Source organism: Pezoporus flaviventris, unplaced genomic scaffold, assembly GCF_033815535.1.
Source record: "Pezoporus flaviventris isolate CSIRO_AGI_PZ_B2104156 unplaced genomic scaffold, CSIRO_AGI_Pfla_v1 ptg000029l, whole genome shotgun sequence".
NCBI lineage: Eukaryota > Metazoa > Chordata > Aves > Psittaciformes > Psittacidae > Pezoporus > Pezoporus flaviventris.
In genome coordinates this window covers 11,918,584-11,944,394 of record NW_026892577.1, presented here as the reverse complement: position 1 = coordinate 11,944,394, position 25,811 = coordinate 11,918,584, and the positions used below count along the sequence as shown (strand labels likewise).

The window sequence follows — 25,811 nt, the reverse complement described above, 5'->3', positions numbered from 1 at the left end:
GCTCCCCTCATACACCCTGATTTTGGAGGAGCCTGTATTGTGGTTACAATTCCTCTGGCTTGTACGTCAAGGCATGAACTCACACTGGTCTATTTCTGCAGACAGTCTGGCAGAACACGGAGGAAAATGCAACTCCTTCCTATGGCAGAGACAAATCTCCCCAGGCTGACTGCTGCAGCAGAGAGAATTACCTATCTTTGTTCTTGGCTATCCTGTTTCTACCCACGAGACCACAGGGCCTTAACCACTCATCTCCGAAAGCCAAGAGCCGAGCCTGGGCTTCCTCTCCCGCGACACCTTGCTGCCATCCAGCAAACAATCGGCTGGGTGTGCCGCATCCTCTCCTGCCGGTCTCGGTGTGGCTCGGGGGACAGCAGGGTGCTGCGCCGAGCCAGGGCTGGGAGCCGGGGCTGCTGCTTGCCCGTTCTGTCCCCGCGGTGTTGCAATGGAATTTCTCTGGTTCCTTTTGAACATCAAACCCCAAGGGTGCGCGTTCAGATTGTGCGGTGGAAATGTGCCCTGTAAAAGGGTTTAGCAGAGTGAACGGTATTTACCTGCTACTTCTGCCGCGGCTACAAGCCCGGTTCCTCTGCTCGCGGTGGAGGCACCATGAAACGGCAGGCACGGAGAGGGCAGGGGAGGGCACAGTGGGCTTCGCTGAGCAAGAGAGGAGGCACACTGAGCCCCTGGCTGCGTCCGTCCCGTCCTCTGGGAATGTCTTCGGGAGCTCCGACGCCGCGGCGGGGAGATGTGCGGCACGGTGCTGGAGAGCTCACGGCGCCGCTGGTCTCCGTCGCCATCCGGGCCGAGCCAGACGGTGCTCCGCGGGTGTCCTGCCCTACCCGGGAGGGACTGCGGCGCTCGGCAGGACCTGCCCGGCAGAGGCACGGCCGCGGCGGCGGGGCCAGGACCGCTCCGAGGGCTCAGTGGCGGTGGGACGGGGCGGCCCGGGACGGGGCGGGCGCGGGGCGATCCCGCCGCTGCTCCAGCGGGGTTCGGGGGCCTCGGCCACCCCATCCCCCTGCAGCCGAAATGGCTGAACATGTAGCAATAATGCCCCGGTATTCAGGCTGCCCGGCCCGGACGGCCCTAATCAGCGGCCCGCGGACCCCCCTCTTCTCCCCCTGCGCTCCCAGAAAGGGGAACAAAACCCAGCACGTTTCTGCAGCCCCCGCGCATAAAGCGCCGGGCCTGGGCCTCAGTGGGGGGCAAAGCGGCCCGTCAATCTCGGCGCCGGGGCCCCTTTGTCCCTCGCCTCCCTGCCACACCTTTTGTTCCCGAATCCAATAAGCGCCTATTCCCGCTACCTTCCTCGGCGGCTCCTTTCAGCGCCGGCCCGGCCGCCACAATGGGCCCGGCTCTGAGCTGCGCGGCCCCATTCAGCGCCCTTGGCACGCTCACAAGCCGGCCGGGCCGCCCTGCCCCGCGGGCACGCCGCTGCGACGTCCCCGCCGCTGGGCACCGGCCGCTGGGCGAAGGAGTAGCGGGCGGTGGATATTGCACCTGGTTTATTGACTGACTCGGCGAGCTGGCGCTGGCAGTAACCGATACAGAGTAGATAGAGGGGCCGCGACACCCCCGGGCCCTGCCGTCGGCTTTTTACAAGCAAAGCTGCTCCGCGGGCGCGGCGCGATCGGCCCCTGTCCGCCCGGCCGTCGCGGCGGCTCCGCGGGTCGGCGGCTCTTCGCTGCGAGCTCGGGCAGCCCCGTCCTGCCGCGCCGCTCCGCGCGCTGCCTGTCCCGCACCGCGACCCGCGGGAGCGCCGGGGTCCTCGCCGCGCCGTCCCGCCGCCGCCTCCGTTCCAGGGCGCGCATTGCGCGGCAACCAGCCGGGCTGCGGTGCGGATGATAACGGGGCCCTGGAGCCGCTGGGCCGTCCTGCCGGTCCGGTCCCGGCCCTCAGTGCGTGCGGGCTACCAGGCCCGGATGCCCTGCAGTGCGCCCTGGCTGCAGGAGGGCCCCGCCGCCGCCTGGTGCAGCGGCTGGCCGCCACCGCCGAAGCCCCCCAGGCTGCCCACGTTCACGAAGGGCCCGGCGGCCGCCGCCGGGCTGCAGGTGGCTTGCATGGAAGCGCCGCCGGTGCCCGCCGGGTAGGTGCAGCCGTAGCCGGGGTTGTAGGAAGCGGCGTTGCCGTAGCCGTAGGCGGGGAAGCCGTTGTAGGAGTAGGGCCCGTTGTATGCCGAGCTGTAGCCCTGCGACCCGCCGAGGCACGGTTTGCCGTCGCGGACCAGCACGGGCACGGCCACCCTTCGCGGCGGCGGCGGGGCCGTGGGGCCGCCCAACTCCAGCGACTTGTCCTGCCGCTGCCGCTTGCACTTGTAGCGCCGGTTCTGGAACCAGATCTTCACCTGTGTGGAAGTGAGCTTAAGGCTGCTGGCCAGGTGCTCCCGCTCGGGTGCCGACAGGTAACGCTGCTGCTTGAACCGCCGCTCCAGCTCGAAGACCTGAGCCTGGGAGAAGAGGACGCGCGGCTTCCTTCGGCTCCGCTGCTTCGGCCTCTCCGCCTCCTCCGCTTTCTCCGCTGCATCCAGCGGCTTCTTCAGGACGCAGCTCTCTGCACGGGGGAGCACAGGTCACGACTGCACATCGTGACACCGGGCGCAGGCTGCTCCCGACGGGCCCCACCGGCGGGCAAAAGCCCCGCGCCGCTACGCACCCGTCGGGCAACCGCGGGGCAAGCGGGAAGGCAGCGCCGGGACAGGCCGCCTCCGGCACCGCCGGTGTTCTAAGATGGGCCGGATCGGACGGCGGAGCCAAGCGCATCCCCGTGCCTCTGGCCCAGTTGCGGTGTTACTCTTGCGGCACCACGGGGCCGAGCCCCGGGCCGCACCGCGCACGGTGCCGGGCACCTGCTTCACCGCCTCTCTCCCGGGTTGGGCCTAACCCGCCCCGTTCCCTGCGCTCCGCTACCAGTATTCTGGAGCGCGGGCCTGATGCGGCAGCTCTGAACTGGGGCCTTGCGGAGGAGCTTCCCGGGGAGGCGGCGAGCAGGGCTCGGAAGAGGGTGGTGGCAGCCCCGAGGTGCCAGTCCCGGCTGGACATTTCCAGGGAACGCGGCCGCGGCGGCGTGTACCGGGTGGCATCGTCGGGACCGAGGCTCCGCGGAGCGGTGCCCCACGGGCCGGGAACGCACCGCTGGGAGCGAGCGCGGGCGCGTCTGAACTGGAGGGGCGGGGGAGCGCGGCGGGGCCGATACTCACTTGGGGTGCGGGCCGCGGGGTCCAGCTCGTCTCCTGGGCCGGGGCCCTCGCAGGAGCCGCGCAGCACGGCGTGCACGTAGTTATCGGCGGAGATCCGCGCGTCCGTCTGGCTGCCGGGAGCTGCCATGGAGCTCAGGTAGGACAGCTTCTCCTCCTCCTCTTCCTCCTCGCCGTCGGAGAAGCGGGCGCCGTCGGCGGCCGCCAGCAGGCAGGCGGCGGGGTGGAAGTGGTGCTCCAGGTGGTGCGGGAGCTGGGCCCCATAGTGCGGGTCCTGCTGCTGCTCCAGGTTGAGGATATCTTTGACAGAGAAGGGAGTGGAGGTGACGGGGCTCGGTAACATCATTGGGGCAGCGCAAGCAGCCAGGCAGTCCCGCGAGCCCAGCGGCGCCCGGGCGGTGGCTCGGCGGGGAGCGCCGCTCCCGGTGCTGGGGGGAGCAGGCAGCGCCGAGAGACGAGGGGCCGCGCCTGCTCCTGTCTAAGTTGCCTCCATTAGCCCAGCGCTGGGGGTCTGCGTTTTGTTACAGCTTCTGCAGGGACAGCCAAGGGCTCGGGAGCCTCCTCTGCCCCGGGCCGGCACGTCACGGCGAGGAGGGGCCGGGGGCGGCCTCGCCATTGGAGGGAGGGGGAGGCAGAGCCGGCCCCCTGCCCGGCTCTGGCCGCCCGGCCAGAAATAGCAATGTATTAAGGCTGCTCTCGGTGCGGCCGCTTCCCCGCTGAGCGCCTCGCCCGCCCGGCACCCGCCCCTCGGGCGCGGTAACGGTGCGCCGGGGCCGGGGTCCCCGCAGAGAGCTGCGGAAGACACTGCCGCTCCCCCCCGCCCCCCCCAGTGCTAAGCACGTGTAAGTAGGTAGGGACCCCCTCCCCGGCGGCCACGGCCCGCACACGGCTAGGACCGGCCCCGGGAGGGGCGAACATGCGCTGTCCCGCCGTCCAGGCCTCGTCGCACCGCCGGCACGGCTGCCTGGCCCCGCAAGTACCTCCCGCCGCCCGAAACGCTGCGTGGAGAGGAGGTTCTCGTCCCGCACTCCTCCCGAAGCCGACGGCCACCTCGCCGTCCCGCGCATTACACATACCCGACCCATTTCGCATCCCCCGATGCCCCCCGCAGGTGCCCCCTTATATTTCCCCGCCACCGGCCCATCGGCAGCTCGCCCGGCCTCTCCGCAGCCGGTGCGCAGCGCGCTCGCCCGGGGAATGCGCGCTCCGTCGCCGCTGCCGGATCGGGCCCCTCAGCTCCGGGATTTTCAGACCCAGCCGGGCCTGGCTGAGCCGGGTCATACGAGCACTCCGGGTCTGCGGTGGCGATGGACTAGGGCGAGGAGAGTTATTCCGCACTCTTCGGTCTTTCCTTTCGATTTCTTTCGTTTTCTTTCGTTTCGTTTCTTTTCACCCGCCAGTAACGGGAGACTAGCGGCTCCACAGAGTCACCACGCTGCCGTGCAGGCGGGTGAAGCTCCGAGCGAGCCTGCAGAGACCCCTGTGCACTGTGACTCTCCCGGCACCGGGGCTGCGCCAAATACCGGCCGAGCACCCCGGTGCGGTTCGGGGAAGTGTGCCGCGACCCTGCGGCGGCTGCCTGCGGTCCCAGAACCCCTTCAAGGGCTCAGCGCCGCCGAGACACGGGGAGCGGGCTCACCGAAAGAGGAGCGGGGGGTCCCGGGAGAGATCTTTCGTTGTGATTAAAATCCTGCCGCCCCGCAGGGATCGGATCTGCGCCGAGGCGATACCGCAGGGAGCCGGGCTTACAAGGCGGGCAGGTGAGTGTTCCGCGGCCGGGTATTCGCTGGGCCTTCCGGGGAGCTTCTCTCGGGTCTCTACCCTCAGTCGGCTCCGCCGTTTACCGGCTCTGTCTGTGCCCTCGTTTCCCTGCCTCCCGCCGCTCCGCACGCCCCGGAAAACCCCATTTTCCAGCGGCGCAGGCTGGGACGGGAGCCCCGGTGCCGCTCACTTCGACAGAGCTGGGGTGCTCCCTGTCCCGCGGCGGGACCTGTTCCCTTTCCCCCGGCGGGACGAATCGTTCCCACCGCTCCGATTCAAACCAGTCGCCATAAATAGTGGCGGATCGGTCTCTCTTGCCGCTCCTTCTGCCCGCCGCCTTCCTCCTGTTCTGAGGCCGCCCGATGCGGACGGTGGAAGGGGAAATGCGCTCGCCATAACCAGGCCCGATCGGGCTCCGGCTCTGCCCCGTGCCGCCGGTGCGAGTAGAAGCCCGACGCTGCGTTCCCGGTAACAGTAACAATAATCGCCTTATCGGTATTACAGATCCGGCTCGGCCCGCTGAGGGCCAGCGACCAGTGGGGTCTGACTTGCCCGGCGCCATAGGACAGGCCGGGAGCTAGTCACGACCTAGAGGCACGGGACTCCCCAACCGGGCGGAATCGGCTCTTCGGGGCCGAAGCATGGAGCAAAGGTGTTCCCAGAAAGCTGTGGGCTTTGCTCTAACAAACAACGGGAAACCACCGGGCCCCGCTCAATTGTGCTGCCACGGGCCACGCAGAGCGCTCGGGGAGCCCACACCCCGCGGAAGGAGCTAGCAGCAGCCGGGACCTGACACGCACAGGAGCACCCCTGCCGTATCACGACCTTTTTCCCCGCCGGTGCTCCCGGTGCTGTAAGCTAGCCTCCGACTTCCTGCCTGCATCCCCCCTTTGGTGGTGCCGGATCTGGCCCACTTCTGCGAGACACGAGCGGCGATTTCCCAGCTGGAGAAGCCGAGGAAGCAGGGAGATGCTTGGGCCCCGCAGCGGACGCCACCCCTGTATAACGCCCGACGGGCACGGCCAGGCCTAAGCGAGGGTGCAGAAACCGGGGTAAGGCGCAGCCCCGGTACCTGCCGGCGGGTGTCAGTCCCGGGATGCGGTTTCGGGGCCTTCCCAAGCCGGCTGAGATGGGGTCACGGGGCTATTAATGGTTATTTTATTTATATCATTAGCGGCGTCCCCTGAGCTCTGTTTACAGCGGAGCCTTGTTGTCCCGGCCGCTCCTGCGCTCTGTTTAGACAGGGGATTATTGTAATGGATGGAGCTCGCAGTGCGGATGCTGCAGCGGAGCCAAGAGCCCCCCTCGCGCCCGGAGAAGGGGGAGTAGCCCCGCAGCGGCCTCGCACACCGCGGCTGGAAGGCAACTTCCCCCCTTTCCCCGGGGCCCTGGGCGCAGGCCGCCCGGTAGCAGGCGTCCGCTGCCGGGGGCCTCGCCCAGGGCGATGCTATCAGCCCCAGGGCTGCTAATTGCTCCATTAGTCTCGCGGGTGCCGAGTGCTGGAGCCGGCCCCTCACTAATGGCCGTAAACAAACAAACGCTAATCCGGCCCTGTCTCCAGCCCCGGCGCTCGGGAAGCCAACGCGGGACGGCGGAGCGGCCCCGGAGAGGCGGCAGGAGGCCTTCGGCGGGCGGCACCCACCTGCCCGCCGCCCCGGGCAGCCCCGAAGGCCCGCGGGCTGGGGCCAGTGCGGACCCGCGCAGCCAGGAGCTGCCCCCCGTGCCTGGCTCTATTTACACAGAGCCTGCCCTTGTGTAAACGCTGCGCGCCGTGGTTTATCTCAGGGCCCGTCTGTTTCTCGTTCTCTGTCAGCAGCGCCCGGTGAAGGATGGCCCTTTCCCAGGGGCTCGGCCCTGATTTATGTGAGAACCGCAGCGCGCCGGGGACGCCCTCGCACGGCAGAGACGGCGACGAGCCACGGGGAGGCGGCGGGTCCCGGGGCACCCACGCGCGACAGAGCTGACGGAGGCGACGTGCCCGGCCTGGCCTCGCACGCCACGGACACCTGCCGGTGCTCTGCTCGCTCCCGGGCCGCGCTCTCCCCGCACGGTGAGCGGCGGGTTCGTCCTGGATGTCTCCGGGCTCCGCTGCCCGGTGTGCCCGCATTGGTGCATCCCCCGGGTTAAGGTACGGGTTTTACTCCAGCCGCGTCGCCTGCCCAGGAGTAACTGCTTTTCACAGCTTTTTGAAGGAAAACTTTGTCTTTATTCTTCAGGAGAACAGAGGTTTCTGCGGGCAGTGGAACCAGATCCAGGCAGGGGATACTGTACACTCACCCGGCAATGTTCTGTATCTCTTGCTGCTCTGTCTCAGCCTTGCCCAGTCAGTGACCAGACTGTCCTGCGTGCTCTGGTCTCCTGGTGGACACCTGCCTCCACCCCTCCTGAGAACCCCCTTATTTGGCTTTGCCCAGAACCACTCATCTAATGTCTATTTCCTTAAGAAATACATCACTGCACGTATTTGCTGTTCTTCGGTATTTTCTTGCACCACTAGCATTGGCTGATTTACTTTTGCTTCACAGTTCTTTCAGGGATGTATGGCTTGGAAATATGTCCCAAAACAAAGCCTCAGTGAGAAACATGTTTTTAGATGGTCAGAACCAGACTTTTAGCACCCTGAGGAATGTATACATTTCCAAGGTGGGAGCTTGATTTGGGGGATACCAGTAGCTGTGTGCAACGTTCAGTGCTCAGCATTTTGTGGGATCAGAGCTGCCCATACAAGAGTGCTGGTAATTTCAGCAGGGGGCTCAGTAGGGTTAGACATCAAAGGGAAGGCTGCCCTTGGTTTGTGCCCGGTGGGCCTGTGAAACTGAGGCTGACACATTGAGGTTGGTGAGAGTCAACTTGGAAGAGCAGGTAAAGGTCATACTATGTCTGAGGCAATGCAGGATAGGAAATGTCAGTGCCGAGGACTCCCTCCTGCCTGCTTTTATTTGGTGTCTCTCATGCACAAAGGATATCCAGGCTTCACAAAGCCACCCTGCTGCACAACATAACTGTGGACGTGCAGAGGGTAGCAAAACACCTCTTCCTCTGGAGGAGAAGCTGTCATAAATCACCACTTGCAGCTCATGTGATGAGAAGGTCCCCTGTCCAGCAGAAGGAGGACAGTGCTGCGGACACACGTACACCACCGACTTGCTAAAACAAAACCCACAGCCTTTCTGGGAGCGCCTTTGCTCCATGTTTCAGAAGCCGTTGTTGCATGTTTGAATTCATGAGGTTAAGAAGCCAGGCTGAAATTCATCCTTCAGCAGAAGAGGCCCAGCACGAGGCTTGCTCGCCACTTGCATCCACAGGCCCACGTACCACTTACATCCCATAGGGCTTAAGTGGAGCCTAAGTGGACCCTGGGCCTTGAACTGGCAGCCGGCCTGGCGCTGGATTTCAGCTCCAAGCCCAGGCCTGCAGCTCTGATTCATGCATATAATCCTGCTGAGGTCAGCAGGATTCATCCTGCTCCCACCGCAGCCTGTGGGACAGTTCACAGGAGAGTGTCAGGGTCAGGCTCTGTGTTTGCATATACTGTAGAAAAGGGAACAATTAAGATTAAACCAATTAAAGTTTAACAGGTCTAGAAAGCATTTTATTACATAATATACAGGAAGGATTAGCCGTGTCGGGCCGTGCTGCATGTGTGCCGGGGGAGCAGTCCCTTGGTGTCCACGGCACTTGGTGTTTCTGGGCTGGGGACCTCCTGTGCTGCTGCTGGGGCCGGCCACTGACAAACACACAGGCTGGGAGCACAGCTGCATGCTGGCTCCCATTCCCATCCAGCGCTTTTCCCTGAAGCATTCTGGGTGCAATGCTTTCCTTAGCTCGAGCAAAGCCTTTTCTAGAAGATATTTTGCACATTATTCAGTGGCTATTTCTACAGCATCCTGTGGGGAGAGGGAAGCTGCCCTGCTTCTGTACAGGCGTGCTGGTGAGCAGTAAGCGGCTGGCTGGATCTCTGCAAGGTGGTGACACATGTCTCATCTTGGAAACAGAGCTGATAAGCTCCTCTTGTTTAGGGTATCTGCCTGGCAGCCAGTCCCCACTTCTCTCCCTGCTTAATCAAGATTCCTCCAGCTGCAAGCAGGGCTTGTTTCCATGTGGATGAGGCCATCCTGGGCATGTCTGTCCCTGAAGCTGGCAAATCTGCACCAAAAATGGCACACAGCTGAGGGTTTGCCAGGATGGTTTTGGGGGTAATTGGGCTGACAAAGGATGCAGAAACCAGGACTGGCAGAAGCTAAGCTGCAACCTTGGCTGAGCACACACTTGCGGTGGTGCATGGGCAGTTGCCTCTCCATGGTGGCACTCACACAGCCCTGCTGGTGTTCATCTATAGGTGCTGCCATGGGCTCTGAGGGGCACCCGCAGCCAGGGGCTGTTGCTTGGCTTCATCTTCTCAGCTGCAGCTCACCACCAGCCAGCTCAGCAGGGCTGTGCACAAATATCCCTCTGCCTTGCAACAACCTGTAGCTGTGGGACAGGGAGGAAGACGGGGGCTGGAGAACCTCATCCATTCTGTCCCCTCTGGGTAAATACGGGACAAGGGCCTGGCAGGTTCAGCTAAAAGGCATTTTCACATTGCTTTCAGAGGCCACTATGGGCAGCTTCCAGCTCTGTGGAGGGTTTTTCTGTGGTTGCTGTGAGTTGGTACTGTAGCATGTTCCAGAGCAACACAGGCAAACCGCTCCCTGGCTGACTACTGTGCTTGGAAAGGTTAATGGTGGAATGTGCACTTGGTCTGCATGCTTCTAATAAACACCCATCCTTGAGTTTTCCTTTAAAATACTTTCCATATTTTGCCATGGCTGCTCGTACTGCTCCCTCCTGCGACAGCTCCTCACTGATGGCCGCTGTATAAATAGAGCAGCCCCTGGGTTCCGCATGCAGGCAGGCAGGTGGGAGATTTGGAAGCTTCTGTTAATAGTTTGTCTCTGAGTCCGCCTAATGAATTCTCCTCGTAATTACAGCACAGGAATTGTTAGTGTATCCTGATGATTCAGAACTTTCTAACAACAACTCCGGACCAAATTATAAACTGTTTTTCTATCTTTGAGTGGAGACTTGAGAGAGGATTCCTAATTGTTCTCGTCCCCTCAGGGGCCAGGGCTGGATTATCCCACACAGGCTTCTCTGCAGACTTGTTTTTAGTCTATCGGTGGGCCCTCTGCCAGACCAAAGGGATGGGGAACTCAGTTTTCCAGATTTAAATCTCTCCCTCCACCCTTCCACTCCACTTACACCTCTAAGGAAGAGCATGGATTAGAAAGGATTTGCCCTTATGGGGCTTTGGTTTGGGTTTGTGAAGATCTGTCCTTAAAAGCTTTGCCTTTTTCTTTTTTTATCCCCATGTAAACCTGACTCCTAGCTATACGCTGGGAATGGGCACAAGTGAAGCGCTGTGTTGCGCTGTGTTGTGCGGGGAGCAGACATCTCCCATTTCTTTTAAAATACCTCCCTTTAAATGGCATTTCCTCTTGGAGACAATGGCTTGACATGAAGGACAAGCAGGTGGGGACAGGCGAGGATGGTGTTTCAGGAGTTGGGTAAAGCCAGACCCCTCCTGCTGTGGTTGCTGTGATTTGGCCATGCATGCAAGAAGCTGGGTGGGCCCAAGGCTAATCCAAAATGCATCCCTGTGGGAGCAGTGGCAGGGTAACCTGGGAATCTTCATATGGCTCCTGTGCTGGTGATGCCCAGCACACTGGAAGCCATGGGATGCTCTCCCCAGGACTCATCTTGGTGCTCTCCTGCAGGATCCCTCCTGCACTGGGAATGACCCGTGCAGTGATGCCATGTCAGGCCAACAGTCCCAGGGCAATGAGGCTGTTCCAAATGTGGCTGGGAATTAGCACGAGGCCAAGGCAGCTCTTCCCTTCCTTGTCCCCCACTTTGCTGGGGAGCCAAAAGGCCACACCGCTGGCCATACCCCATCCCGCTGGAAGCTCCGACGCCTGTCTGGCTGCCGGGACACCCTGCCAGCCCCATCCCAGGCACGTCCCCTGCGCCCATCAGTGGTGAGCGGGCACCGTGCCGTGTCCTGGGCCCAGGCGCCCTTCTCCAAACATCCCTCCCGCTGCGCTCGCCGTACCCTTGTGGCTCCGCCACGTCCGCCCTGCACACCCGCCCTTGCTGACGGCAGGGAAAGTAGGAGCCATGTCCTTGCGCTGACCTTCGCCTGACCTTCCAGTAACGCTCGAGAAACCCTCGGAAAGGCTTTCTCATTGTGCAGCCCCAGGGTTTCCAGGGAATTAGTCAGCAGGCTGGAATTGTGCTCTGTGTATGTGACCCCCCTCCTCTGCTCCCCCCCTCCTTGCCTCTCCCATCTCTGGAGCCGGTCCGGTCCAAGAGATATGTTGCCAGGGTGACAGCGAGGTGTGATGGATGGACAGAGAGTGGCTGTGGAGTGGCAGGGCCGCTGGTCAGTAACCCAGGGCTGTGTTTATAAGAAGGAAGAGGCTGTTTCCTGGAGCTAACATAATGCAGCTCTAAAAAAGGCAGGGGAAATACATCATGCGAGGAGAGCGCAGCCCTGGGAGGGGAGGGCTGCTGGGGAGCCCAGCACCAAAGTGAGCCTCCAGGTCAAGGTGCCTTTGACAGGGGCCTTTTTTATAGGCCATTTGCGTGAGAGTTTGCTGCTGTTTCTCTGCAGCCCTGACAGCGGCTCAAGGCCCAGCCGGGGTTTGGGGAGGGTCTAATCTAAACTCGCTGTTTTCCAGCCCTTCTCTTTCAGGACCCACTGATTTATTTGGAAAATAAATAATCATCACTATTACTTCGTTTCTGCACAGTGACAGTCCCCTGCCTCGGCATGGGTCTGTCCCATGTCCCATGGCAGATGCTCAGAGATGCAGGGAGCTGGGGAAGGACCCTGGTGCAAAGGGAGCAAGGGGCTGAGTTGTCAGCCCCTGTCTGCCCCCCCTTTGGTGGGCCCTAGGAAGCAGCAAAGATCAGAGCCACATCCCTGCATGGGATGGGGACCTCATGGCACTCTAGTTGCCTGGGCTCTGAGTTAGGACAGAGGTGACCATCTGGAAAGACAAGGGGATATCTCCTGCTCCTTCCCAGACACCGTTCTTGGCACTTTTCCTCCCTTTAGCCACACTGCAAGTGTGTGAGCTCCTTTTGCCCAGTGATGGCATCTCCTCTGCAGCCCCGCACACCCGCTGCTGTGACAACTATTGGGATCATCCGTACTTGTGATGTCACCTCTGAGCCCGGTCAGAGGGTCTGGCTATGGGAGAAGCAGCAGCCTCCTTTGCTGGAGAGGGAGGTTGTCACTCTCCAGCTGGCAGCATGGGAGCTGAGCCCCGAGATGGGCTGGGGTACCACTACTTCCCCAGCCCCACTTCTGCTCCTGGTGCTCTGCCCTCCCCTTGTGTCCACTGAGCCTAGATCATCCCGGCTGATTGGAGAACAGAGTCCCAGAAAATAGCTCCTGATTTTCCCCTGTTAAAAAAAAAAAAAAGAAAAAAAGAAAAATAGAAGAAGAAAACAACAAAAACCCAAATCCTTTTGAAAAGAACAACAACAACAAAAAAAAAATCCAGGCTCATTTACTGTAAATCCCACCATTTTCTAGGCAGGCACAAATTGCTTCTACTACAGCTAAAAAAGTACTGAAATCGTTGAAAATATTTTCTTCTTTCTTCAATTACTGTTATTCCTACAGCCCTTCAACTGCTATCAGTGATATTGCATGTTTCTTTTTTTCCCTTTTACCAGAGTGCCAAAGCTTGAAAAGTGTCAGTGTAGGGAATAAAAAATGGGAAAAGAGGAGGAAATCTGGTGCGAATATCAGGCTGTCTTCAAGGAGCTTCAGGGCAGGGGAGAAAAAGAAGACAAGGAAAACATGAAAATGTTTGGACAGCTTTCTGGTTTAAGAAAATGAAACAAAAAATTTGTTTCAAAATAACCCATTGAAAAGTTAAATGAAAATGTTTTCCATAAAATAGTTTTCAATCTCATTCTTTTTGGGTAAGAAAATATTCAGTAATTTTTATACTGAATAAGTTTTATATTTATTTTTCACAACATTAATATAATAACAAAAATGCCAGAATTTCACCTTCCCAGCAAATGTCTGTGTTTGGTTGTGTCCTCACTAAAGTGGGAGAAAATTTTTACGTGGAGCCTCATTTTTGGCTTGGATTTTTGCTTTTCTCTTTTTTTTCTCGGGGGGTGTGTGTGTGTGTGTGTGTGTGTGTGTGTATAATTCACCAGCGTTCATGCTTTCCCTGCTCTAATTCATGCAAATACTGCCACATGCACAAATTCCTCCATGAGCTCAGTATTAATCAGTAAATACTTTTCCTTGCAGCCCAGGCTGATCGCTGTCTAAAAGCCACTTTCTAAATAAGTATTTGATGAATATTTGTATATTTAATGTTTGCATTGTTCTAAGTGACTTTTAGCATTAGGTTCTCTCACCCACTTTCTGTTCAAATTAGCACGTTCACACACACTTATGTTTGAATTTGCGTTCATCCCAGATTGTGTACAGCTGTATTTGAACAGCTTTCACAAAAACAATCTGTATTTTGGAGTTCTATTTATATTGTCTGCATATCCATCACAGCTGTAGAGAAGGTGATCCATGCTTCCTGAAGCCCCTTATGCCAGCAGCCCAGTGCAGTGCTGCTTGTCTGGGGGAGTTGGACCTTGAGCATCCTCAGCCACACTGCACGGGTGTTGTGGGGCTGCTGAGCTGCAGCCCTCTAAGATGAGCCGTGAACGTGGGCTGCTCACACTGTTTGTTACAGTTCTCGTTGCATTTGTGTCACCCCCCGGTACCCCCGGATGTGTGCTGCCCAATGGGAAGTGGGCCTGTTCCCGGGGGACTGGGATGGGGCCTCATCTTTCCAGCCGATGAGGACCGCCCGGCTCCTCTTCGAGCCACCCCAGGTGGCCATGACATTTCTAAAGGACTTGTCTATGTGCCGCAGTAAGCTCATTAGTTAATTCCCTTATTACGCAGCATCAACTGAAGCATGTGTGTTTGTGGCTTTCTCCCCAGCTTTCCTCGTTACTCCCTTCTCTTTGTTTTAGCTAAGCAGGCGGGTTTTTCAAAGCCCCCTTGGCCCAGCCGTTTGTGGTGCGCACTCATCCCTCCCTCGATGGTCTTGGGGTACCCACAGCGAGAGGGGCTGATGAGGGCTGGGGCTGCAGCAGGCAGGACTCTACTTGCCCAGCAGTACAGTGCAGAGCTTTCACCTCCACTAAAGTGGCTTTTCGGGCCCGTTCACATTTCCATGTCAATCTCAGAGCCCAGCCTGTTGAACACACTGAGGTTTTGATTCAGACAAAGTGAGGTGCATGGAAGTTCCCAGGAATGAGGATTTGGCGTGAAGGTGCTGTGGTGCAACGCTGGGTCTCTCCAGGATCTCTCTGGGTTTTGAGATGGTCAATGGGCATCTCTTTGCAGAGAGACATCGAGTCCCTGACACCAAACCCAGCAGATAGAGCCAGGGGTCAAAGCCTGCAGGGCCGAGCCTTTCACCCTCAAACACGGGGAGCCTGTGGGACCTCTTCCCTCACCGCCTGCTCTGGGAGAAGCCCGGTCACAACCCCTGCCTGGGGAAGAGGGACGGAGCAGACATCCCACCCTCTTCCTTCTGGGGGGCCACATGCTGCAAAATCCACCTCACGCCGGCGCTTTCCGGCTCTCTGTGAGAATGTACAGTTTGTGGCTCCTTCATTGACTTTGAAGAATGTCCCTTTATTCACAATGTTATTTCCTTTAATCACTGTGAGGTTGCAGGAAATCTTCTTGGAAAATTATTTCAGATTGGCTGGAATCACTGTACTGTCGCAGAGATGGAAAACTCACTTGAACTTGTTTTTATTTTACCCTAAAAAGTCACTGTCCCCAGAAGGTTCAGATGAATTTGGATAAACATGTGAGTTCCGAGGATTTAGTTGTTGTTGAGCAGTTGTGTCCCCTCCCCTCATTATTTTTTCCCAAACGAACCTCTGTGGCTTTCCAAGTTCCTGAGCTTTACTCGAGTCCAGGGGTGCAGAACTGAAGGAAAAAATGGCCATTGGGATAAACAGATAGGAGACAGGCAAATACATCATTAAGGGACACAACATGTGAGTAGAGATAATGAACTCTCTACGGAGGTGACAGCTCTGTCCATCAGCTAAGAGCCAAACCAACTGAATTTTCTTCTACTTGAGGATTCCTGTGATGACTGACACAGGAAAAATAAGGTGCTAAAACCTGACTTTCGTGGGAGTTTAGTCCCATTGCCACATGAATCACAGAATCACAGAATGTTTGGGGTTGGAAGGGACCTCTGGATATCATCTCTGGAGATCCAAATTCCCCTCTGAAGCAGGTTCACCTGAAGCAGGTTGCACAGGATCATGTCCAGGTGGGTTTTGACTATCTCCAGAGGAGAGTCCACAACCTCTCTGGGCAGCCTGTTCCAGTGCTCTGACACCCTCAAAGTAAAGAAGTTCTCCCTTATATTCAGATGGAACTTTCTGCATTTCAGTCTGTGCCTGCTGCCCATTATCCTGTCACTGGGCACCACTGAAAAGAGTCTGGCTCCATCCTCTTGACACCCACCCTTAAGATATTTGTATGTGCTGATAATAGCTCAGTCCTCTCTAGGCTAAACAGGCCCAACTCTCTCACCCTTTCCTCATAAGAGAGATGCTCCAGACCCCTGATCATATTTGTAGCCCTCTCCTGGACCCCCTCCAGTAGTTCCTTGTGTTTCTTCAACTGAGGAGCCCAGAACTGGACACAGTACTCCAGATGTGGCCTCACCAGGGCAGAGTACAGGAGGACGATAACATCCTTGACCTGCTGGCCACACACTTCCTAATGCAGCTGAGGATACCCCTGGCCTTCTTGGCCTCAAGGGCACATTGCTGGCTGGCTCTTGGACAGGTCCTTCTCTGCAGAGCTGCTTTCCAGCAGGTCAACCCCTAACCTGTACTGGTGCATGGGGTTATTCCATGCACCCCAAGTGCAGGACCCTGCACTCGCCTGTGCTGAACTTCATCAGGTTCCTCTCTGCCCATCTCTCCAGCCTCTCCAGGTCTCACTGAATGGCAGCGCAGCGTTAGGTTGTATCAGCCACTCCTCACAGTTTTGTATCACCAGCAAACTTGCTGAGCATATACTCTGTCCCTTCATTCAAGTCACTGATGAGTAAGTTGAACAATTCTTGTGAGCAATGGAGAAATGTGGTCTGGGTGAATGTGTGGCTATATGAGAGCACAGCTGGCTGGGAAACTATGTTGAAATGCAGTTATCAGTGCTCAGCCGTCAGACAGGGCCTGGGTCTAGGGCTAGTCAGTGCTTTCATCAGTGATTTTTACCTGCAGCACCTGTCTGGTAGGGTCTGCAAAAGCGCTTTTATTGAGAAATTGGAGAAATCTGAAACAAACCTGTTGATAAGAACAAATATAAGGCTTTTCTATGAGTCGCGAACACTGGCTGGGGGATGATCAAGATTGCCCTCTGGGAAAGTAGCTGAAGGACAGTGGGTCCCGCAGGGAGTAGGAGCCAGGAGCAGCCCAAGTGAGAAGGGCAAAATCAGACCAGGACGTACAAACAAGGTGTTTGTAAGACACCTGATCTGCTCCTGCTGCACTTAGGAAGTGTTAGCCTGAGTGCTGGGTCCCACTTGGGGCCCAGCGTTTGAAGTTGCGGCTGTTGGAGAAAGCCCAGGGAAGAGCGAGATCAGAAATACAGGAAACATGACATACTGGAGCAGGCTGAAGGACCAGGGTAGCTGACTATCAAGACAAAAAGACTGCAGGGAAATAAGATAAAAGTCTTTAAATGCATAAAGCCCTGCTACAAAGCACGAGATAATGGGCTATTCCTTGTTTTCAGGGTGGGTAGAAGAAGAAGCCATAGGCTCACCCTGCAATGACTGCAGTAAAAGAGATTAAAACTTGTTTTTCCTGGGAGCCGTCTTCACCACTAGAGGCTTCTTTTGGGAAGAGTTTAGACAAAAGCTCCACCAGGAAGTGTTTGCCTGGTTTGGGGGGAGGCAGACAGGCTGGGTGACCTTTCAAGGGCCTTCCAGGCTTATTTTTTGTGATCCTGTGAATACAGATACTAAAAAAAGAGAAGATAATTTTGCCTCTGGCCAGTCTATTCGGGACTGGTCCTTGTCAGGTATGTTTTGTTTCAGCTGTGAATGTTGTCCAGGTTTCCATCGTATCCATCAGTGTGTTTTTATTTGTTATTTACTCCTAAGGTATTTTTTTCCCCTATCCCATTTACCCCTGTTTCTATACATCCCTGTGGTCCTAATTTCCCCAGAACGGTCATATGCTTTGTGTGGTTCCCCCAGGCCCTGCACAGAGAGACCTTCTCTTCCCCACCTGATGTACCTTGGGATCCAAGAGCAGACCCCATCTTGTTCATGAATTGGGCTGGTGACAGACTCCTGGTGTCGCAAGCTCATCTCTCTCGTGGTCTCACTCCTATTGCAAGGCCCCTGTGGGTCGTCTGTGGGCCGGGTGTTTTTCTGTTTCTAAAACAGGACTAACAGCCGACGTCCCCCTCCGCCTGTGGGTTCGCAGATGTCGACTGTTCACTGTTTACGCTGAGTTTGTGCAATGGGAATTTTTCTGTGTGTATTAGTAACATCATGTATTTTTACTCACGATGTTTAGGATCAGAGTTAGATCATCTATGCTGATCTCCTTGACTGCCTCCTCTTGTTACTCTTTCTGGACCCGGATAACTTGGGGTTTCAGTAATGCACAAAAGCATCTGGTTTGGAGGAGCGAGGGAGCTCATGGTTTGGTCTTACTTATTCACTGATGGTTAAACCACCAGCTAATCAGCATTGCTCAGAAAATGTATGTTGCATTTTGTATGCAGGTTTGTCTGGCTTTTAATTTCCAGCCATTGATTCTTGTTCTGCCTTTTTTGGCTGGAATAAAAACACTTTAGCACACGGCATTTTCTTACTATGAGAGTACTTGTGCATAGCAGTCAAATTTCTTAAGCTTTTTTAAGAAGAAAACAGGTTGAGCTTGATTCTGTCACTGTGGGGTGCGTTCTCCTGCACTTGTATCTTTTCTGTGGCTCTTCTCTGCACCCTCTCTCATTTCACAGGATAATTTTGGCCTCAGGAGCTCTGGCGGTACAGCCCGCTGGTCGGGCCTCCATCTCTCAGATTTTTGCAATGTCTGAAGATGCAGATACCACTGCCTTGCTGAGCCCCTGTGACAGTGCTCAGGTTTTAACACACCTTGTGTGACACCCTTCCAGCCCACACCTCCTCTGTCTGGCTGTAAGGATGCTACTGGAGATAGTGAAAACAGGGACAGGGGGTTGGGGGGAATCACATCTATGACTCTCCCTTCATCTGCATATATTTAAAAAGGGGCACCAGCCTAGTCACAGCATCTCAGGCCTGGCACCCCATCCCCTGCTGTGTAAGATACTGCCTCATAGCTCCTGTCTGCTGTCCTCCCTGCTCCGACGCCCAGGACCTCATTCACCATGTGGTCCCAGCATTGAGATCACCTCCAGCTGCTCACCCCCAGGACCCCACACCAACCCCTGGCACATCCAACTTGGCATTTGGCTCAGTTAAAACCCATGAGTGGGTGACACCATCTCCTCTATCACATGCTGGGCTGCAGCTGAGGCTGGCAGTAGTGATTTGGTGCTGACTCCCAGCTCTCCTGTGCCTGTGCTGGATACCCAGAGTCCACCACTGAACTTTCTTGACATATTTTTAGTACCATCTCTGTTGAGAACAACTTCTGGAGACCAGTCAGGATGTAGATAATATGTGGGCAATCAGCATTGATTAGGAAAAATACATAACTGGAATATTGTAAAGTACCTTGTAGGTACCCAAGGGTCTGATACCTTCAGCCTCACTGCTCCCTGTTGCTCTGAAGACATTGCTTTTGGTCCTGTGGGCAGTTTGAGCCCCTGCTTGAATCTCACGATCAAACTTTTTTGATTCCCATTTTCAAGCAAGATTTGGAAGATCCAACGAAGAGAGCTATGGACTAATAATATCTTCACCATATATGGCGCATTTCATCCTCGGCTGTGAGTGTGCATTACCCTGCATACCACATGCAGCCAGCTGCTCGCAGGGACCATGCGTTCTCCAGCCCAGCACTGCTGTAATGCTGCAGAGACCCACGGCTCAGGTACAAAACCAGGTACTCTTTTGGCCAGGCCCCTGCTTTTCCTTCCATGCAACAACAATTCTGGACAGGTTTGGCCTGTGCAGTGCAGATGACTGCTAGTGCTTACATGTACTTTTATAGTGTAGCATTTCAAAGGGCTGGTTGTGAGGAGGTGCATGCACATTTCCTGTATGTCTGGCCAAAAATCCGATACTTGAGAGCACCAGAGAACCCTACAGTTTTGCAGAACATGCTATTTTGATGTTCATAAAAGACAAAGCACTGCCAAAACCTGGGAACAGCATGGAAGGTGCCAGCATTATTTTCCTGCTCCTGGCTTCGCTCTGTTTTATTTCTCACTCTGCCCCTCCATGACCGTACAGCTGGCTTGGTCCTGCACCATGCAGGTCCCAGCCCTGTGAGGGATGCTGGTGGGATGTGTCCCAGCTGGGGTGGGGGCTCAGGTTAAGAGCAATGTGCTGGTGACTCAGAGGTGACGAAGGTGTGAGGGATTGCACCAGTGCTGGTGCATGTGATGCATGCCATGCTGGGGGAGTGCAGGTGACCAGCTCCAGGCTCAGGTATGTCCCCAGCTGCCAGCTATGCCATCAGGAGCACGGTTTTGTGCAGGTCAGCCTCTCAAACCTGCCCAGAGGTGCTGGGAGCTCTTTAATGGACCAGCAGGAGGACAGACACGATGCTTTCAGGTCTCCTCTCATGACATCTGCCGGGTCCCCTTCCCGCACTCATCTTGTCCTTCTATCCAAAACAGTTACGGAGGGCTTGTTGTTTTTGGCGCAGTCCTTTATTTACAAATCCCATCCTGCTTATAGCTCATAGTTTCATTATCCTCTAGATGTTTATAGATCTCCTTTTCTTAATATTTGTGCCATTATTTTACTAGGGACATGGGTGAGACTTTCCAGACAGTAATTGTCTGGCTCATCCTCTCCCCCACCAGCCCTATCTGCAGAAGGGCACATCTCCTTGCTGGCCCTGCCTGCATGGGGTGCCCGGTGGGACAGGGACAGGCAGGACTGTGAGCAGCAGCAGCTGCCCCATTGCACCCAGGGCACACACAGATGTTCTCCCAAAGCCCCACATTCCTGATGGGCTCTTCCCGTGTCTCCTTTCTCCTGCACCACTGTGCTCCCCACTCCCAGGTTCAGGGCATGAGTGCACATCCCTGGCTGGGGGCCTGGCTCCTCAGCAGGCTTCTGGCTGGCTGGGGACTGTCCTGGAAAGGCAGACGGTGGCAAAGCCGGTGCTGGGAATTTGGGGTTATTAGCATGGTGCAGACGTGGGTCGGTGGCTTATGCTGTGCATTGCTCTGATGCTGGTCCCTGCCCCCGGGCTGTCTGTCACAGGGGCTTGTTTAACCTTCTTTGCCACAATATCTCGAAGTCTTTAATCTGTTTATCCTGGTAACCCCGCTATGAGGTGAAGGATAGTTATCCTCATTTCAGAGGTAGGGAACTGAAGGGATTCTTTTCAAATGTAGATCAGTGTTTAATGATGCAGAGATAAAGATTTTAAAAACACGCCTGAGACAACAGGCATATGGTGTGTAACCGAGCTGGGTGTTTCTGCAAATCCCATTGAGCACCTCTGCCTTTTTCAGCTGGTGCTATCTCAGGGCAGAACTGGCACAGGGATCCACAGAGCTGCCAGGTGGGCTTCAGCCTCCCAGGGTCCTCAGTTGCATTTAGAGCTGAAACCTAATGTTTGTTTGTGCTGCAAGTGTGGGTATAAAAGTGTAAGGCTGGGAATACAAGGGGGTGCTTGTGCAGCATTCCTCTGGCTGTGCAATACAGGCAGCACCAAGGCCACTGCAACACTGGATGGGAGAGCAATCACAGCAAGCTCTTGCTGCTGTCCCTGCTTGGGAAATGGAAATCTGCAGTAGATGCCCTAAAAAACCCCAAGCTGTGGTTTCTGTGCAATGATCCCAACCAGAGATGTCACTGACTGCCACGCAGGCCCTTCCCAGCAGCTGGCCGGTGGGGTTTGGTGCAGGTCTCCCTGCTGCCCCCGGGCAATTGTTGCTGTGCTTGTGGGAATGCGGTGGCTCGGGCTGTGCGGAGGTCAGTGCCTTTGTCTTGCTGCGGGGAGTTTATCTCTGCGGATCTTGCCTGCTTTCCTGGGTCAGGCTTTACCCCCGTTGTTATCAGCAAATGCAGGAACAGCCCGGTCCAGAGACGGCTGCATAGGAACCTCTCGACCCCCTTGCAGGGGGAGGCAGCACTCTCACATCTCTTCCACAATAATGGGCACAAGCCAGGCCAGGGCCTGAGGGCCAGGGATGGGACATGCCATGTCCTGTGCTTGCTGTTCCCCCTGCACCACCTCAGCAGCACCATTCCCATGCACCACAGCGGTGCAGGCAACAGGACAGCAGCATGTCGGGAGCAGCCCCATGCTTGCAGCATGGTCATGTGTTTTGCAATGGTGACTGGAAGCAGCAGTGAAGGAGGAGGCAGCAGAGCTGGTGGGACCCTTTCTGCTCCCACCTCCCATTGGGTCCTCCACCCTAAACACAGAGGGGACAGATCCCCAGTGGCAGCACCAGCGACACCAGTTCCTCCTTCTCTGCCGGGCTGCTCCATCCCAGTGCAGCTTCCCCTTTTCCAGCAGCCCCATCCGGACCCATCCAGCTGTCTTCACAAACCCAAACCATTAGCATTTCCTGCTCAAACATTTCCAATAAATAAATGAGACATCATGCCACAAGCCCGTAAGTGACCCAGAGGCGGGTTTGAGGCCGGGATGGACACGACCACCCAGCACCCGACCCCCTGGCTGGGCGCCAGCCCTGCCTTTGTTTGAATTCCCGGGTGAGTAAGCACTTGGCTGACGCCAGCCAAAACACTGTAAGAAATTATATTTTATATTAAATAAATTGTTTTCAGTAAATCTGTTCCTACAGCAAAGTCCAGAAGCTACCAGCAGCACCGGGCTCCCTGCAAGGGAGCGGGAGTCCTCTTTCCTGGCCCCATCCTGGCTGTGCTGGGCACACACCCTGCCCAGAGAGGTCCAGCTGGGACTGGCTGTACTGCAGATGCCTCCTTCTGACTGGGACACGTCGGGTGTCTCTGTCCTGAGGCATTAACCAGGCTCACTGGTGAGGGATGAAAGGCTTGGGCACGGGGTTTGCTCTCTCCGGGAGCTGCAGCTATTTCCCCACATCAGACCTCCCAAAACCAGCTTCTGTGGCTGTGTAAAAGTCTGTGCCTTGACACAGCAGTGTCTGTCCAGCCGCCTGGGGCTGGGGATGCTTGGGGACCTACAGTCCAGTCTTCCATCCATTGACCCTCTGCACCCTTGGCAGACCATCTTTAATGCACCAGGGTACCTGGTGTCAGTGCCTGGGCAGGTCATGGTTCATGGGCTGGTCTCCTGGCATCTGCCAGCATTTGCTGAGGCAAAAGGAAAAATTAAGGGAAAGCAGGTCTCTGAAACACCTTTTTACCAGCCCGTGGCTCAATCCATGGCAAGCACCATGATCAGCCCAACCATTGCCCCAGACAAGGCCAGCACTTCTCTGGGTGCCTGTGCTCCTCCTGGATGCCTGAGGATGCAGAGGAGGTCAGCATGGCCATGGAGTAGGTCCTGAGTGGTACATGAACTGCTCTGGGACTGGAGGGACATGAGGACTGATGTGCAAAATGGGTTTCAATGGAGAAATGGTGAACCTCTGGCTGTGCCCAGGCAGCAGCAGTGGCAGGAGAAGTTTGAGCCTGACTGGGTTGGCGGATATGCTCCTTTTTGGGATGCACAGGCTTTGTCCTCAGTGCTCCGAGTTGCTCTCTGGTTTTCAGCTGTAGGCAAAGAAGATGGATTTGGAGCTAACCAAGCTCTGTCATGGTGGCAATTAGGAAAAATACCAGGAACATAGCTCCGAGTGATTTTTTTTTTTTTTAAGCTATATTGTACTGAAGTCAAAACCTCCTGCAGGAACATAATGTTTAAAGGCACAATTTTGCTGTTGAAATTTTCTGAAGCATTTAAAGAGGTTGAAATGTTCTTTGAAAGAGAAGATGTAAATATTCCACTCTGGAAGTCTTCATTCGGTGGGGTGTTATGCGTCGGCATTATAAAACTCCAGAAACTGAAATACAGTGAAACCACATTTTAGATTATTTGTTTCATGGAGAAACTATAAAGTATTTTCTGATTTTGAATTATTTCTTCAGGGCTTCTGCCTTGGTCAAGGGAAGCCCCTGCTGCTCCCACCTATAGAAGCTGAGAGAGGAGGTGGGCTGATGGGACAGGCAACCACCATGGGCACAGAGCAAAAGCAAGTGGCTACCGAACACCCCTATGTTTACCGGCAGCTCAGCGGAGCAGGGACTGATTTTGTTTGGTGCCAGTGGGTGAAATTCGTGGGAACACCCATGGGGCGGTCCATGGGCACTGCCCATCACCAGCCATGCTGAGGGCTGAGCTGCTGCCGGTGTCCCGGTGCAGCAGGAACACAGCAGCGGGGCCCCTTTGCAACCCCTGATGGTGCCCCTCGGCAGGACCTGCGGCCCCGGCTGCCACCAGGGCTCGGTGCCTTCAGCACTTGCAGGCGCTGACAGACGGACCCGGCGAGGGGCTGGTGGGGGCCGGAAACTCCTGATCCCTCTTTATCTGCCCCTCGCCCTGCTCTCTCATCTCCCCGTCACGCTCCCTGTCTCGCCTGGTATCTCATGCTCCTATTCCTGTGCCTCCCCGGCTGCTGGGAACTGCCCACCCTTTGCAGCACCCTGTGGCGAGGCACTGGCCCTGGGCTTCCCTATCTCAGCTGCACTGTGGGGTCCTGGACCTCCCACCCCGGGACCTGCTGGGCTTGCTGCCTGCAAGAAGCAAGGGGAGGCACCTCAGGTGCTGGGTCTGCAGGAAGAGCATCAGCCACAGCGGCAGGCAGGTACCTGGGATGGGGCTCTGCAGCTGGGATTTATTGCAGGTTGGAGTCAGAGGAGAGGATCGAGCCCAGCTTGGCATCGTGCACTGAGGAGGTCAAGGAGGCTTGCTGCTGTCTTGCCCAAACATGCCAGCTGCTCCCGGGCTAGGGTCCAGCTGGATACCAGCTAAAAACCAACCACATGCCTTTCACTTGGCTCTCCTGGCATCCCTGATCCCCATCACTTCATTGCAAACCTATTGCCCCAGCTGGGCAGGGTGGCAGCCGGGGGGGGGGGGGGTAGGGGTGTTAGGATCCACAGTTAATGTAGCTGCCCCTAAATGCACTTCCAGAGATCAGCTAATCTGATAATTACAGCTACAAAAGCCATTTAGACAAACCATGACCTGACCCCGGGAGCTTGGAATGAAAACATTTTACCCTCCTCTGTCTGGATCCTGCACTGAGAAAACATCTGTATTCTGAAGGTGGCTGGGAAAACAGTACCCGCTGGAAACAGCCATAGGTCTGCTCCCTGCCTGCATGCTGCCTCAGATGGGCAGATGGGCAGCACTTCAGGCAAGGCAGCCTAAACCCCTACAGTGATGCTGGGATTGAGGGTGCCCCAGCGCTGGGCAGGGCTTTTTGTCAAGGAAGAAGATGAAGCAGAAGCCAGAGAGGTACAAGAGTGGATCTTGTGAGGGTGAGAGAAAGGAATGGGGTGAGTGGAGCACACCTGCACCCTCCCAGAAAGGTTTTTCCCAAACCCCGGTGAGGCTCAATGGGGGGGAGGACAGCACCTGGTCCTCAGTGGTCCCCGCATCCCTGCGGCAGCCTGAGCTGGCTGCCAAGCACCCCTGCCCCTGGCTTCCAGGAGGGGCTGCGTGCGGGGGGCCATGCATGTGTGTGGTGTGGCAGTGCATGCCCAGGAGGGCTCTTTGCTCCAGGTAAGGTGTGCAAGCCTTTTTGCTGAGTGGCAGGTCATTGCTGGCTGTCAGTCAGAGCCAGGAGATGAAGGGAGGGATGCCTCAGGGCTGGCTCCCATGTTTCTTCTGCTTTTACATACATTTTGGTGGCACCCTTTGTGTAGGCTGTGCAGATGAAAGCTCAGGGCCAGAGGGATCTTGCTAACGCACAGCCACCCGGCTCGGGGGCCCGGCGGCCTCCTGCTTCTTGCCTGTCTGTCTTGTTCCTGCAACTGTTCCCAGTGGAGCCCCACTGTTCCGCCAAGGGCAGGGGACACCAGCCGGGCTGGGGGCAGCCAGGCACACCAGCAGGTAACTCCTGCTGGGTCAGCAACCATGGCCTCATAGGCACAGGCAGTGGCATAGATGGTCTGCACCGGCTTGGCAGCACAGAGCTCGTGCTGTTCAGGAGCCCATGAGGAAGGCAGTACTGATATGGGGAAGCTGCATTTTATCCTGCAGCCGGCACTGCTCAGCCTGCTCTGGCAGTCCCAAGCAGCACCTTGGTGCAGCCAGCTTGGCAGGCAGCACCCCTGCGCCTTTATGATTTCCCTGCTCTGCACTGGGAAAAAGCTTGGCCATGTCCCCAAATATCCCAGTGCACTTTGGAGAGTGGTAGGATTAGAACCCAGTAAGTGCAGTGAGAACCTGCCAGTCTGGGGACTCCCCAGAACTTCTGTCTGCTCCAGAAACAGGATACACTAAGCAGCATTGGTTAGATTTTCCCATCGCAGCATCTCATTACTGCAGTGCTTTACTTCTTGTGAGCAGAAAAAGTGACTCACCCTGTGGTGGGCTACCCCCCATTTACCTCTGATGTCCATGGTCTCATCAACTGCTTCCCTGCTCAGCCCTGCAGCATTTCTCACTTAGC

At 56.4% G+C, this 25,811-nt stretch overlaps 2 protein-coding genes and 1 long non-coding RNA gene across 3 annotated transcripts; 1 reads left to right on the top strand and 2 right to left on the bottom strand.

Annotated features, from left to right (window-relative positions):
• Positions 1-1,792: 1,792 nt before the first annotated feature.
• NKX2-3 (NK2 homeobox 3) lies at positions 1,793-4,615 on the bottom strand. The gene is made up of 2 exons (XM_061459041.1): positions 3,200-4,615; positions 1,793-2,553 (listed from the first exon to the last, which is right to left on the bottom strand). The coding sequence occupies exons 1-2, from the start codon at positions 3,540-3,542 to the stop codon at positions 1,913-1,915; spliced, it is 984 nt and encodes a 327-aa protein (XP_061315025.1). The 5' UTR covers positions 3,543-4,615; the 3' UTR covers positions 1,793-1,912.
• LOC133272397 (uncharacterized) lies at positions 4,113-7,124 on the top strand. Its single transcript, XM_061459559.1, has 3 exons — positions 4,113-4,490; positions 4,611-4,956; positions 6,771-7,124. The coding sequence occupies exons 1-3, from the start codon at positions 4,113-4,115 to the stop codon at positions 7,082-7,084; spliced, it is 1,038 nt and encodes a 345-aa protein (XP_061315543.1). The 3' UTR covers positions 7,085-7,124.
• A 1,412-nt stretch (positions 7,125-8,536) lies between these two features.
• Positions 8,537-11,244, bottom strand: LOC133272442 (uncharacterized). Its single transcript, XR_009744422.1, has 2 exons — positions 11,130-11,244; positions 8,537-9,430 (listed from the first exon to the last, which is right to left on the bottom strand). It is a non-coding gene; the product is annotated as an uncharacterized LOC133272442 (long non-coding RNA).
• Between the last annotated feature and the right edge of the window lie 14,567 nt (positions 11,245-25,811).